This window comes from Schistocerca serialis, chromosome 1, assembly GCF_023864345.2.
Source record: "Schistocerca serialis cubense isolate TAMUIC-IGC-003099 chromosome 1, iqSchSeri2.2, whole genome shotgun sequence".
In the NCBI taxonomy this organism is placed as follows: Eukaryota; Metazoa; Arthropoda; class Insecta; order Orthoptera; family Acrididae; genus Schistocerca; species Schistocerca serialis.
Window position 1 is genome coordinate 76,708,166 of NC_064638.1, and position 16,309 is coordinate 76,724,474.

General features: G+C 42.0%; 1 protein-coding gene across 2 annotated transcripts in view; it reads left to right on the plus strand.

Annotated features, from left to right (window-relative positions):
• LOC126462012 (organic cation transporter protein-like) overlaps window positions 1–16,309 on the plus strand; it is a 63,625-nt gene that overhangs the window by 20,675 nt on the left and 26,641 nt on the right. For both annotated transcript variants that reach the window (XM_050096041.1, XM_050096042.1), the window contains exon 2: window positions 7,882–8,028. In XM_050096041.1, coding sequence (XP_049951998.1) covers window positions 7,882–8,028 — 147 coding nt within the window. The remainder of the gene's footprint in view (window positions 1–7,881; window positions 8,029–16,309) is intronic.

Here is a 16,309-nt window from a genome sequence, read left to right on the forward strand (position 1 = left end):
CAAGGGTTTTAACCGTCTGCCACCCTCATTACTGGACCAGCCCAGAGTGATTTTAGATTTGGTGTGGTACAGGAGAGATAGCACTCCTGCTGCCGTTTTTAATACGGTCTTTTCTGCCATTTTATCTGAGCACCACAACCATGTAGCTGTTTATACGGATGTGTCTAAGCAGGGTGACTCCGTTGGTTGCTCTGTCGTCTTCCCCGATCGTGCCCTCAAGGTCAGACTGCCTCCCGAATTTACCATCTTTGACACAGAATTATATGCAATCTTGCAGGCACTGGAGCAGATGAGACATTCTCCCAGTGTTAGATTTCTCTTATGTTCAGGTTGTTTGAGCACCCTTTACTCTTGTCAGCATTCATACCCAGCAGATAAAGTAACCCAGACTATCCAGGATGCCCTCCTCCAACTACAGCGACTCGGGAAGGAGGTGTCTTTCTGCTGGGTACCAGGGCACATGGGAATTCTGAGGAATGAAAGGGCTGATCGAGCAGCCAAGGAGGCGTGTCGTGACCGTCAGGTCTTTCAGTGTGCTATCCCTACGCATGCCCTCACCTCACTGTTGCGGTATAAGTCCTTTGTCGCTGGGAACGTAAGTGGCTAGAAGTGACTGACAACAAGCGCTGTGTCGTTAAGCCCACAACTCGGCTGTGGCGTTCTTTCTTCCAATCCATCGACGGGACAAGGTATACCTTACTCGTCTTCGCATTGACCACAGCCCTATGAAACATGGATTTTTACTTCGGCGAGAGGACCCTCCGATGTGTTGTGCTTGTGGCGTGCAGATCACGGTGCACCACATTTTATTGGACTGCATTTTATTTGGCGACCAGCGGATTTGCCAGCGGATCTGCAGTCTATTTTATGCAATGATCAAACTAATGTGGTTCGCGTTTTAAAGTTTCGTGGATTGTCCCACTTTTTAACAAGATTTTGGGGAGATGATTTTAATGTGTCAACAGGGTGGGTGGCTCACCCAAGTTTTTTGTAAGTGGTCAGCTACTCACATTTCCCTGTGTTGTTCTTTTAGCTCTTCTGTGTTTTGTTTTCCCTTTGTTTTAATTTCTTGACTAACTATCTTGCCTCCTCATTGGTTTTAGTGCACGTGAGAGTGCCTGTGCGACAGAGTAATTATGTGGTCATTTCGTGTGCATGCGTGTATGACAGTTTTCGTTCTTATACACATTCGTTTATTTTAATCATTGTTAGGGCACTGATAACCTCGCTATTGGGCGCCCACAAGATCCCCAAACCACACACACCTGAGGAGTAACCATCACTGCTGACATTCATTATCAACTGAGACGTCATGCAGACACAGTTCAAGAACGACGACCAGGAAGACTGCATGAATTGATGCACTTATACACACACACACACACACACACACATTCATACAAATGCAATTCACACACACATGACTACTGTCTCTGGCTGCTTAGGCCAGGCTGCGAGCTACAATGTGTGATGGGAGAAGCAATCTGGATAGTGGAGGTAAGGAGGAGACTGGGATGGGTAGGGGGAGGGATAGCAGGTTACGGTGGGGACAGAAAAGTGCTGCTTGTGGAAGCATACAGGGATGAGGTGGGGGAGCATAGGGCATCTAGATGCAGTTGGAAGGCTAGACAGAGGGCAGGGGGTGAGGTGGGTGGTGGGGGAAAGTGGGAAAGGAGTGAAGTGAAAAGACTGTGGGTACATCCGTGGAATAGGAGGGCGTGTAGGGCTGCAGTGGGAACACGAAAGGGGATAGATGGGTGAAGGACAGTGACTAATGAAGGTTGAGGTCAGGAGGGTTACAGGTATGTAGGATACATTGCAGGGAGAGTTCACACTTGTGCAATTCAGAAAAGCTGGTGTTGGTAGGAACGATCAAGATGGCACTGGCTGTGAATCAGTCATTGAAATGTAGAATACTGTGTTGGGAAGTGTGTTCAGCATCTGGTTGATTCAGCTGTTTCTTGGCCACAGTTTGTCAGTGGTCATTCATGCAGACAGACAGCTTGTTGGTTGCTATGCCCATGTAGGACACAGCACAGTCGTTGCAGCTTAGCTTGTAGATCGCATGACTGGTTTCACAGGTAGCTCTGCCTTTGAAGGGATAGATGGTCCTTGTAACAGGACTGGAGTAGGTGCAGTGGTGGGAGGTTGCATGGGTCAGATCTTGCTTCTGCAAGGGATTAGGAGTGAGGGTTGAGTAGGGATGGATAAGGATATTGTGTAGTTCCAGTGACACCCTTGATGTATTTTGAGAGAAAATGCTTCTCACTACAGATGCAGTGGCCACAGGTAGCTAAGCTGTATGGATGGGACTTCTTGGTATGGAATAGGTGGCAGCTGTTGAAGTGGAGGTATTGCTTCTTTCCCCTCTCTTACTCCAGTTCACACACACTAGCCTCACTACACTAGTCACATCTGCTGTTCTTCTTCTTCATACATGTCTGCCCACTGACCTCCATCCCACATTATGGGCTATTTATTTATTTTTACCTTTGATCTCATTGTGTTTTCATGTCGATTTCAGTTCGTTTTCGCCTTTCTCTATCGTCCTACTCACTCAAGTTCCATCTTGTTTCTTCATACTTAATCCGTTCAGACCTTTTTGTGATTTTCCCCACCTATCATGACGTATTTTTGCGGACGTTTTCTCTTGTATTTATACATTATTTACGAATTTTTACGCGTTTTTATCTTCCTTCCTTCTGCACAAATACAGAAAATTTTCCTTATTCCTCGCCAGAATCCACTCCCACATACTATTCCTGCATTGCTGTCTGTCTCATGGAATTCCCCCAAATGGCCTGACCATCAAATTACTCATTTCTGGCTGCCACCCTTCCTTCAACAGTGTGTAAACTTTTAGATGGCAGACCTCTCCCTAGTCCTGAATCGGTAGAAGTCGGTAAACGTCGGGAGGCTTCGGTAGGCACGCAGTTTCGACTGCTGCCAACATTACGTAGCTGACTGTGTTGTACAAGGTAGCCATTGTCGTCTGCTTTGTTATTGTTTTGCGCTGTACTGTTCTGTGTGTTTTTATTGTGCAGTTGTGCTAAACATCAAAATGAGTGAAGAGGCAGTTGCTGGCCCATCTTGGGAGTCGCCAACAACCCCTACCGGTAGGCCTACCGTTAGAAGGAAACCAGTATTACGTAGCAATGCTCGCAAAATTATATTGCGAAAGGGAAAGGGAGCAGAAAAAATTGCTTCACCCCATTTACAAATCCTCAGTGAGAGCTGCTACATACACAGGACAAAGCATGCATAGCATTCGAAGATTTCGGGCGTTCGGAGAACAACTCACCAAAGTTTCATTGCAATCGGGTGAATGGTTTGTGAGCGCATACTAGACAAACATACATACATTCATTTTTCTATATATAGATTTTAATGTACATGACGATTTCAGTTTCATTTACGAACAACATTTAAAGCGAGTTTTACTTCCAAGCCTTTCGTCTGCTTTCGTGTAAGCATGAAACTGCAACTGGTAGGCGTGCCTTGTCCCCCCCCCCCCCACCCCCCAACGGCTCCTCTCCCCTCGACAGCCAATGCTTGCTTCCTCCTCTCCCCGCACTCCCCTCACAACTCTGCCGTCTTACAGTTAACACACTGTACATTGACCTTCTTCTGTTCAGACTGCATCAATCCTTAACCCTCACCAACATAGTCCTGCAAAGCCATATAAATCAGGCCCAAACGCCCTCACAGTACCTTCTTTCCATCCACAAAATTGCTGTACAATCTGAAATTCCTGTATCCCATCTCACACACTGAAACTTTTACCCTCCAGAACTAGAGCAGCAGGCACAACACCACCTCAAAAAAGCCCTCCAGTCTGTTCACTTCCTACTCCTGCCTTGGATTACCACCTTTATAACAGCATCCAAACCTCCAACACGTCCCCCTATTGCTGACAAACTCTGCCTCACAGACCTACTACATTTACCCCTCCCTCAAAACCTGCCTCCCTCCACCATAAAAAATCCAGAACCTAAACAGACCCAAAACTCAATCATGAACCTTTCCTGCAAAAGACTTAGTTCCACAGAAGTATCAGTTCTTTGCAAAGGCCATACCTTTTGCCCCACTCCAAAATTCTGTCATGCTGCACTCGTGAAAGACCTTCTCTCTTTCTCCCAGTCACTGCAGTGCAAACACTTTTTCACCACCAACCAGACACAATCCAAAACCAATATCGAACCCCTTCTAACTCAGCTCACTCGTCCATTCAACCATGATACACCTCCACTGCCCCAAGTCACTCCCTCTTGACTTCCCAGAATTTCTTAGCGTCAAAGCTTGCTTCACCATCATTCACCAAACACCTCAGCATGCAAGCTAACCTTACATCCTCAGAAAGAACTGGTATCCACCACCCAAAAACTGATCCCAATCTCATAATTCTGCCTACTGACAAAGGTTCCAACACCATTTTTTTGAACTGAAAGGACTTTCTGGTCGAAGAACTCCACCAGCTGTCAGATTCATCCACCTATGAACCCTGCCACAGTGACCTCATTTCAGAAATTCAGCAGGATCTCCAGTCTCTCCTAAAATCCTAAAGTCCATCCCAGAAAATCTTCCTGGAGTTTATCTCTTTCCCCATCCCTACCACTCCCCGAACTCCTACCTTCTACATGTTTCCTAAAGTCCATAAACACAACCACCGATCATGTTCCATTGTGGCTGAACACTGTGTCCCCCCCTCCTCCCAATAGAATCATTTACCCATAACCTACATGCCTACATAAAAGATACCATTCATTTTCTCAACCGACTCTCCGTTCCTTTACCACACTGTGCCCTGCTCATGATTACTGATGCCCCCTCGCTTTACACAAACATCCCTAATGCCCATGGCCTTTCCACTATTTGAACACTCCTTTTCCCAATGCCTGATGGATTCCCAACCTACAGCCTCCTTCCTGGTAACTATGACCAACTATATCCTCCCCCACAATTACTTCTTGTTTGAAGGCATCACCTACAAATAAATCCAGGATACAGCAACAGCACCTGTATTGCAGCACCCTAAGGCAACCCATTCATGGGCCATCTAGAGGAATCCTTCATAACCACCCAGAATCCCAAATCCCTCACTTAGTTCAGATTCAGTGATGATATCTTCATAATATGGATCACGGGTGAGGACATATATTAGCATTTTTCCAGAACCTCAACACCTATTCCCCCTTTCATTTCATCTGGTCCTCCTCAACCCAACAAGTCAACTTCCTCGATAGTGACCTCCCCCTCGAAAATGGCTACATCAGTACCTCCACATCAGACCTACCAACCATGAACAATGCCTCCACTTTGACAGCTGCCACTCATTCCATATAAAGAAGTCCGTTCCATACAGCCTAGCCACCTGTGGCCATTGCATCTGTTGTGATGAGTATTCCCTCTCAAAATACATCAGTGGTCTCATTGAGACCATCCCAGGCCGTAATTACTCTCCCTACCTTGTTCAGAAACAGATATCCCATGCTTTATCTCACCAGCCACCCACCAAGTCCCAAAGTCCCAATGTCGAGTCACAGAGGAGCATTCCCCTGTGAATCACTACCACCCAGGACTGGAGCAAATGAATCACATTCTCTGCCAGGATTTTGATAACCTCTCACCAAGCCGTGAAATGAGGAATGTCCTAAGCACTATCCTTCCCGCTATTCCTGCAGTGGTATTCCATAGCCTACCGAACCTACACAATATCCTCATCCATCTCTACTAAACCAGTGCTCCCAAGCCCTTGCCTCATGGCTCATAGCTCTATAATAGACCCAGGTGGAAGACCTGTCCCACATATCCTCCCACCTCCACCACCTACTCCAGTCGTATTACAAGCATAATCTATTCCATCAAAGGCAGGGCTACCTGTGAAACCATTCATCTGATCTACAAGCTAAACTGTAACCACTGTGTTGTGTACTACATGGACATGACAATCAACAAGCTGTCTGCATGAATAGCAACCAACAAACTGAGGCCAAGAAACATATAGACCACCCAGTTGCTGAACACACTGCCCAACACACAATTCATTTCAATGACTGCTTCACAGCCTGTGCCATCTTGATTATTTCTACCAACAACAGCTTTTCTGAACTACACCAGTGTGAGCTCTCCCTGCCATATATCCTACATTCCCATAACCCTCCTAGCCTCAACTTTCATTAGTCACCATCCTTCACTCACCTATCCCTTTTTCTGTTCCCACCCTGTGGTGCACGGTTTTTACTGCAGTGGACAGTTTTTAATGGTCACTTCTCTGGTATTTTCTCATTCATGAGGCTGCAAATGCATCCAAATGCATCAGGGCATGACAGCAGTGCAGTGGGCTGTGTGCATTTCAAATCTCAGGATTCATTGAAAATGGCAAAGAAGTGACCATTACCATCTGGCCACTGTGGTGGATGCTATGCGCCACAAAATTAATTTCCCAGGGTCAGATGTTGTACAGATTTAGTCATGATGTCACACATTGTTTTGGGTGTTAGACTTGTTTTTCCTGTTTGGATGCAAACCGTGACATGCTCTGGTTCCATGCTCATGTATTGAGCTGTTTGTGTTCGTACAGATGAATATTTTTTCTAATGTACATTATATTCTGCAGTATACATTCACAAGGGACAGTCAAAATTTCTAGCATCTAAAATAACTCAGCACAATATGCTTACTGCTGCTATATGTCATTATTCATTCAGCCTTTTTCCATACCTGAGACACAATCTGGATGTTCCCAACACTTATTCCCCAAAACACTATCCCATAACTGAGGAATAAATGTATTTATCCAAAATAGGTCACTTGGAGGCATGAAATGTTGCAAACTGGAGCAAGAATTCAAAGCCCATAACAAGGTGTAGATACTCTACTTGCCAAAACCTTCAGTTTTCTGCCCATTTCAGCTGGCAGCCTATATTCGTCCAAGAATTTGGCCTGTTTTACACTTTCTAGTACAGCATTGTTGACTTTTAATGTAGCACCATTGTGTATTTTATTTAATCGGAAGCTCATACAATCTGTCTTCTTTATATTTAGTGTCACTTTATTGTCCAGTGATCATCTGTGCACATCACTGAGAGCATCATTGGTTTTTTGTCAGCTGTGCTTGTGTTTCATGTGTGATCAGCATGGTACTGTCACCTGCAAGCAGTATTTTTTCTGCAGATTCAACACTCTGTGAGAAATCATTAATATAAGTTAGAGAGAGGATTTGGGCACAATTCATTTGCCTGGGTACTCCTATATTAATATATTTTGAGTCTGGTAAGCGTTTTACTAGTAATCTTCTTGATGTATGTGAAATTTCAACTCATTTCTCTCTGTTTTCTAGATAACACTCAAATCACTAATTTCTCACACCTCTTATTCCTAGTATTTCTAGTTTATGTTATAGGATTCAGTAGTCAACAGTGCCAAAAGCTTTTGACAGACCCAAGAAGGTGCCAGATATGTGTTCAGTGTTATCCAGTGTTTCAAGAACAATTTTTCTTAACTGTGCTGTAGCAGACTCTGTACCTTCTTGTGGCCTGAAACTGAATTGTTCATTGCAAAGAAAGTTATGTTTAGCCACGCAGTTCATTAATCTATTTTCATTATTGAAGCTTTTTTAACTTTGATTTTGTTAGCTGTATAACATTGTTATGGTGCCTTCAACGTACATCAAATTCACCATAATGTGGTTGATGTACTGTTTGAATTTTGTCATGTCTACAATTTTATATCAGTGTAAGTAAGCAGTCCCAAGTTGCTAGCAATGTAGGCTTTTTTTCACACTTTGTTTATCTCACTCATTCTAAATAGTTAATAGACTGTGGTAAATCTTAAAGATTGTGTACACACATAATAGCACTGAATAAGATGTATTCTTTACAGAAAGATGGCCTATGATGATGTTCTGCAACACCTTGGAGATTTTGGACCATATCAAGCACGTATTTACCTCTTACTCTGCCTCCCAGCTATATCATGTGCACTTCACAAACTAGCTGGCGTGTTTCTGCAAGCAAAACCTAATCACAGGTAATGAGATAAATAATGTCCTTCATATTATGCAGATGCTACATTATACTATTTGGCATCATTGTGATTTCCTGTATAATTGTAAGGTAATTTCTATCTCACATCATTCTAAGTACGAATACATTGCCAATATACACTCCTGGAAATTGAAATAAGAACACCGTGAATTCATTGTCCCAGGAAGGGGAAACTTTATTGACACATTCCTGGGGTCAGATACATCACATGATCACACTGACAGAACCACAGGCACATAGACACAGGCAACAGAGCATGCACAATGTCGGCACTAGTACAGTGTATATCCACCTTTCGCAGCAATGCAGGCTGCTATTCTCCCATGGAGACGATCGTAGAGATGCTGGATGTAGTCCTGTGGAACGGCTTGCCATGCCATTTCCACCTGGCGCCTCAGTTGGACCAGCGTTCGTGCTGGACGTGCAGACCGCGTGAGACGACGCTTCATCCAGTCCCAAACATGCTCAATGGGGGACAGATCCGGAGATCTTGCTGGCCAGGGTCGTTGACTTACACCTTCTAGAGCACGTTGGGTGGCACGGGATACACGTGGACGTGCATTGTCCTGTTGGAACAGCAAGTTCCCTTGCCGGTCTAGGAATGGTAGAACGATGGGTTCGATGATGGTTTGGATGTACCGTGCACTATTCAGTGTCTCCTCGACGATCACCAGTGGTGTACGGCCAGTGTAGGAGATCGCTCCCCACACCATGATGCCGGGTGTTGGCCCTGTGTGCCTCGGTCGTATGGAGTCCTCATTGTGGCGCTCACCTGCACGGCGCCAAACACGCATACGACCATCATTGGCACCAAGGCAGAAGCGACTCTCATCACTGAAGACGACACGTCTCCATTCGTCCCTCCATTCACGCCTGTCGCGACACCACTGGAGGCGGGCTGCACGATGTTGGGGCGTGAGCGGAAGACGGCCTAACGGTGTGCGGGACCGTAGCCCAGCTTCATGGAGACGGTTGCGAATGGTCCTCGCCGATACCCCAGGAGCAACAGTGTCCCTAATTTGCTGGGAAGTGGCGGTGCGGTCCCCTACGGCACTGCGTAGGATCCTACGGTCTTGGCGTGCATCCGTGCGTCGCTGCGGTCCGGTCCCAGGTCGACGGGCACGTGCACCTTCCGCCGACCACTGGCGACAACATCGATGTACTGTGGAGACCTCACGCCCCACGTGTTGAGCAATTCGGCGGTACGTCCACCCGGCCTCCCGCATGCCCACTATACGCCCTCGCTCAAAGTCCGTCAACTGCACATACGGTTCACGTCCACGCTGTCGCGGCATGCTACCAATGTTAAGGACTGCGCTGGAGCTCCGTATGCCACGGCAAACTGGCTGACACTGACGGCGGCGGTGCACAAATGCTGCGCAGCTAGCGCCATTCGACGGCCAACACTGCGGTTCCTGGTGTGTCCGCTGTGCCGTGCGTGTGATCATTGCTTGTACAGCCCTCTCGCAGTGTCCGGAGCAAGTATGGTGGGTCTGACACACCGGTATCAATGTGTTCTTTTTTCCATTTCCAGGAGTGTATTATGATTAGTGTGGAGTGAGTTATCCATAGTCAAAACTTCAGTGAGTGCCATACGTAATTTATAAATCATGATCAATATTTCAATCATGAATCTAAACCACTGAATGAAAGTTTTGCACTGTTGATTCCATTGCTGAGGGCAACTAAACAACAAGTGGATCAGAGAGAAGAAGTTCATTCACTGGTTATAACAGCTAAAATTGTTGAAATTCAATTGGGTGAAGTTCTAGTTTTTTTAAATGTACTTTTTTATTATTATTTAGTGAACAAAATTTCACACTACAGCCATTCTTAACATTTTCACAGTGGCTTTTGCTTGCACACATTTTCCACAGAACATGGTATCTCAGTCACATGAATTTAATTACTATTTTAAGCATTGCTTCTTGGCTCCTGCTGTGTTAGATATCATGGGCTTACTGCAAAATTTGCTAACTATGTTTTAGAAAGTACCGAGAAAATTGAATTTTTAGTTTCTTTTTTAAGCTACAAATAATTGTGTCTCACAGGGATTATTCCACTGCAGTAATTAACTAATTGATTTATTGATTCATCCTTTAAATCTTTCCAGATTGTGGGATACAGAACACACGTGCACACACACACACACACACACACACACACACACACACACACACACACACACACACACACACACAGCAATTATTTCAGCAGATACATGAATTTTAGCTTTATCCACAAAGGTTCTTGCAATAATGATGTTTTGTAGAAAAGCTTAATGCATGACTGGCTAGTTAACTGATTATTTTTTAATAATTAACAGAAAATAGAAATATTGCTGCACATATATGGTTTGGACAAACATCATTCAAGTTACTTAACAACTCGCGCACAGCTATATCGAAAACAAGTCACTACGTAAATGGAATCAGTATATCCAGTCATTTTATTAGATCACTAAATGATTATAAAACAATGAAGAAGTTATGTTTTTCCTGCACTTTATACATCTGCATCACTATTGTCACTTTCTTCTATACCAGGTTCAGGAACTGTGTCGGTGGCTGCAGTTGAAGTAGGAAGAGACTTATACTAAGTACAAAATTCCTCAGGAATGACTCCATTTTTGCATCAATGTCACTTCTTTTTCTTTCCACTTATTGGCAGAATCTTAGGATGAAGATCTTGTAAGTCAATAATTCATATTTAAATGATGTCCTTTACCAGATGTATGTATTTCCTTATAATCTCATGAGTGATTGTATCTGTACTGTCACTCTTGCCTTGAATTTTTGTTAGCAAAAACATTTCACTTTTAGCCAGTTAACTTTACTTCTGAGACTGTCACTACTTCTGTTTTTAATGATAGATGCAGAATTTTTAAACAAATCCTTGAATTCTGCATATTTCAATTCGTGTACTGCATAAGGTGAACCTTTCTTATTTCAAAAACTTTTTGACCTTGCTGGTCTGAATATGTGTAGTCAATCCTGCAGGGTATAAACAAGTACATATTTCATTGCACATTCAGTTGCACTATGCATGTGTCCACTTCCATGAATGTATGACCATATTCAAGAAACTTATGTTAAATAATGTGTAAATTTGTTGTGTGAACCAAGTACAGAAACAACGCAGCTATGTTTTGATTCCTGTTCTAACCCCCAAAGGTGTCAGAGAAGAATGAAATGTGTTTTAATTGAATCAGCTGTGGGTTCTTGATGAAACATTGTAAATTAATTAAACAAATCCTGTTTTAGCCTTGTTTCACAATTTATTATTAATGTTGTTGCACAACCTAGGTTTCAAATTATAAGCCAATTTTCAAGTACATTACTTATTCCCAAATATGATAATACATTGATAAACATGATGATGAGGCAATGATAATCTGAACTTCTTTGGTATCGATCCATAGCTTAATGTACAATTACATCACTGACCCTTTTTTTTTAAACAAATTACATCCATTATTACACATTCACCAATTATACTACAATGACCAGCCTAGAGTTATGCATCACCTAAGTAATTTTTAACTATGGTGGACTGGGGCCCAAAGCTTTGGTCTATCCTGGGGTTGTGATCTCATCTAAAAGAGGCGAATAATTGAATTGAGTTTGCTCATTTAATAATAGGTGTGGGGATATACACATCTATTTTTTAATCTCTATGATTTCTAATTGGTCGAGTTTGGCCCCCGTTTCCTCTTTGTGTAAGACTTGTACATTTATTGAGTATTTGTGGTTAGTGTTCAGGCAATGTTCTGCAAAGGCTAAATCAGGCTTCCTCAATCTCCAGCTTCTGTGGTGTTCCTTAAGCCTGGTACTGATTGACCTCCCCATCTGTCCAATGTAACAAGGCTGACACTCTTGGCATGTGATTTTATAAACCCCACTTTTAGTGATAGCGGGTTGTTTTTCTTTTGCATGGTTTACCAAAGCTCTGCAAACCAGAAGTGCCAATCTGTCCAGTGGTATCTGCAATACATGCTCCAGTATTCAAGACTGCCAAAAGACTCAACATCATCTTGAAGAAGAAGCTGAGCTTCAAAGGGAAATATAGCATTAAGGACAGCTTAGATTTAGTTAACAGGTTAACAGATGTTAAGGTTCCAACAAATGCAACATTAGTCTCCTTTGATGTGCATAGCTTGTTCATTTGTATTCCAGTGCAAGACTGTATAAATATTGTGCCACAATCATTGTATTCACACAAAATAACTCTAGAAGATCAGCTGAGCATTGCTAGTAGAGGGGAATGTTATTTAAATCAAAATTATTACTGCTTAGAAGGGAGCTATTACCAGCAAACAGATGGTCGGACAATAGGCTCACATTTATCCCCCGAACTAGAGGACAAATGTAAGGATGTAGAGGCTTATCTCACTAGGGGTAAGATAGATACAGCCTACAGGAAAATTAAAGAGACCGTTGGAGAAAAGAGAGCCACTTGTATGAATATCAAGAGCCCAGATGGAAACCCAGTTCTAAGCAAAGAGGGGAAAGCAGAAAGGTGGAAGGAGTATATAGAGGGTCTATACAAGGGCGATGTACTTGAGGACAATATTATGGAAATGGAAGAGGATGTAGATGAAGATGAAATGGGAGATACGATACTGCGTGAAGAGTTTGACAGAGCACTGAAAGACCTGAGTCGAAACAAGGCCCCGGGAGTAGACAACATTCCATTAGAACTACTGACGGCCTTGGGAGAGCCAGTCCTGACAAAACTCTAACATCTGGTGAGGAAGATGTATGAGACAGGCGAAATACCCTCAGACTTCAAGAAGAATATAATAATTCCAATCCCAAAGAAAGCAGGTGTTGACAGATGTGAAAAATACCGAACTATCAGTTTAATAAGTCACAGCTGCAAAATACTAACACGAATTATTTACAGACGAATGGAAAAACTGGTAGAAGCCGACCTCGGGGAAGATCAGTTTGGATTCCGTAGAAATGTTGGAACACGTGAGGCAATACTGACCTTACGACTTATCTTAGAAGAAAGATTTAGGAAAGGCAAACCTACATTTCTAGCATTTGTAGACTTAGAGAAAGCTTTTGACAATGTTGACTGGAATACTCTCTTTAAAATTCTAAAGGTGGCAGGGGTAAAATACAGGGAGCGAAAGGCTATTTGCAATTTGTACAGAAACCAGATGGCAGTTATAAGAGTCGAGGGGCATGAAAGGGAAGCAGTGGTTGGGAAGGGAGTGAGACAGGGTTGTAACCTCTCCCCGATGTTATTCAATCTGTATATTGAGCGAGCAGTAAAGGAAACAAAAGAAAAATTTGGAGTAGGTATTAAAATCCAGGGAGAAGAAATAAAAACTTTGAGGTTCACCGATGACATTGTAATTCTGTCAGAGACAGCAAAGGACTTGGAAGAGCAGTTGAATGGAATGGACAGTGTCTTGAAAGGAGGATATAAGATGAACATCAACAAAAGCAAAACGAGGATAATGGAATGTAGTTGAATTAAGTCGGGTGAAGCTGAGAGAATTAGATTAGGAAATGAGACACTTAAAGCATTAAAGGAGTTTTGCTATTTGTGGAGCAAAATAACTGATGATGGTCAAAGTAGAGAGGATATAAAATGTAGACTGGCAATGGCAAGGAAAGCGTTTCTGAAGAAGAGAAATTTGTTGACATCAAGTATAGACTTAAGTGTCAGGAAGTCATTTCTGAAAGTATTTGTATGGAGTGTAGCCATGTATGGAAGTGAAACATGGATGATAAATTGTTTGGACAAGAAGAGAATAGAAGCTTTCGAAATGTAAATATCTCTAAAACTAATTATATCCATTACAGGAAAGCAAAGTCACACTCTGATCTAGGTCTCAGAATACAAAATAAAGAAATTGTGAGAGTTGCCACCACAAAATTCTTAGGTGTACATATAGATGAAAATTTAGACTGGAAATCCCATATCCTGTATCTCTCACATAAGTTAAGCTCTGCTTGCTTTGCTTTACGCGTTATTAGCTTTGTATGTAGTAGGGAATGTAGCAGAGCTGTTTACTTTGCTTATATACATTCTGCTATTACCTATGGCCTCATCTTCTGGGGTCATAGTAAGAAAAATCTCAAAACCATCTTCACTCTACAAAAACGAGCTGTTAGAATAATTATCAACAGTTCAAGGCTAACTCCTTCAAACCAATTATTTAAACAGCTGAATATTCTACCTCTACCGTGCCTCTACATACAGAAAAGCGTAATTAATGTAAAACGAAATATTAACAATTTCCAATCCAACTTGGATCTACATACTTACAACACAAGAAAGTGCAATGACATTCATATAAAAAGAGTTAACAAGGCTTTGGTGCAGAAACAAACAAACATATGAGGAAGTAGATTGTATAACAAACTACCGGTAAAGATAAAAGAAATAAAAAAATTGTCTTCATTTAAAGAAGCAGTATTCAAATTTTTAATGACCAACTGCTATTATAGTGTTAAAGAATACCTGGAATAGCTCCATACTAAACAATTATATTTATGTACTCTGTGCCAATAGTAATTTTTATCTGACTGTTGCTATGATCTAAATAAATAATATGTACAAAAGTGGTAGAATTGTATGTGTTATATCTAAATATCAACTGTGTATTCCATGTAAAAAGTCTTTCTCATACCTCAATGTAAATAATCAAAGTTGTACATGCTATTTCAATGTGGTCTGATGTTACGTAGTCTACTATGCACATCTGTATTTTGTATAGTATTGTTCACCCTATATGTGTGTATATATATACTATGTATTTTTTTGACGAAATCCATGCAATGTAAATTGTCTCTGGATGAATAAACTACTACTACTACTACTACTACTACTAATGTGGTGCTACAGAAGAATGTTGAAGATTAGGTGGGTAGATCACGTAACTAATGAGGATCTATTGAATATGAATGGGGGAGAAGAGAAGTTTGTGGCACAACTTGACTAGAAGAAGGGATCGGTTGCTTGGACATGTCCTGAGGCATCAAGGGATCACAAATTTAGCATTGGAGGGCAGCGTGGAGGGTAAAAATCGTAGAGGGAGACCAAGAGATGAATACACTAAGCAGATTCAGAAGGATGTAGGTTGTAGTAGGTACTGGGAGATGAAGGAGCTTGCACAGGATAGATTAGCATGGAGAGCTGCATCAAATCAGTCTCAGGACTGAAGACCACAACAACAACAACAACAACTATCAGAAATATCCATGGACAAGTGGGATACTGATTTTATGAAGAGAGAACCACTGACAAAATATGTTGTATACTGATACAAATATGTAGATGATATTCTTTGTATGTGGAAAGGTTCCAATAGACAACTCCATAAGTTTTTAGAAAATATGAACTGGTAAGTTTTAATTGTAATTTCTGTAAATTAAACATGGAACTATGTGTAGTTTCAGGGCCTATTATTGTGATGATATAAAAGGGCCCAAGTTTTGGTCATGAGTCAGTCCACAGCACAGTTTCAGATGAGAAACCTGTGGTGGTTAGAACAACAACAATGCTTCAACTTAACTGTGAAATAAGTGTTACACTATTAGGCCGTGTGCTAAAACAATGACAGTGTCTGCTCCATACATACCTTTCTATGCTTCAAGAACAGAGCACTTTGTGGTTAGGTTTTTACTGCTCATAGATGTTCAATAGTAAACTATTGTAGCAGTATGTGGAGGTTTGCCTGCAACTATTAATGAGGCTTATGGAAAGTTTAAACAATAGCGCACTGGCCATACATATATAACTGTGTATTATTTGGGGGTTGTGAACAATGAAAGTAAAAGACTGTGAAACACAACTGTGCATCTGTCAGCTATATCATTTACAGTAGACAGTAGTTGCACTTCCACCCCCTATTTTTTCAGCCAGTATGTCAACATTGAAGACAATCAACGGAGAAATAAAAGAAGGCAAAAGCGTCACAACCCCAACACCATTGATAAGATTTTAGGTAAAAAGATGAAGAAGCAAGTAGGTTCCTACTGCCCCAATGACAAACACAGACAAACAGGAAAAGAAATGGTGCAGATTACCTTTTATAGGGAAAACATCTAATAACATAAGTAATATCTTAAAGGCGAAGGGTTTCAAAATGATTCAAATGGCTCTAAGCACTATGGGACTTAACATCTGATGGGGGACTGATGACCTTAGCTGTTTAGTCCCCCTTAAACATCCCAACAACCACCACCACCACCACCACCACCACTTAACATCTGAGGTCATCAGTCCCCTAGACTTAGTGCTCC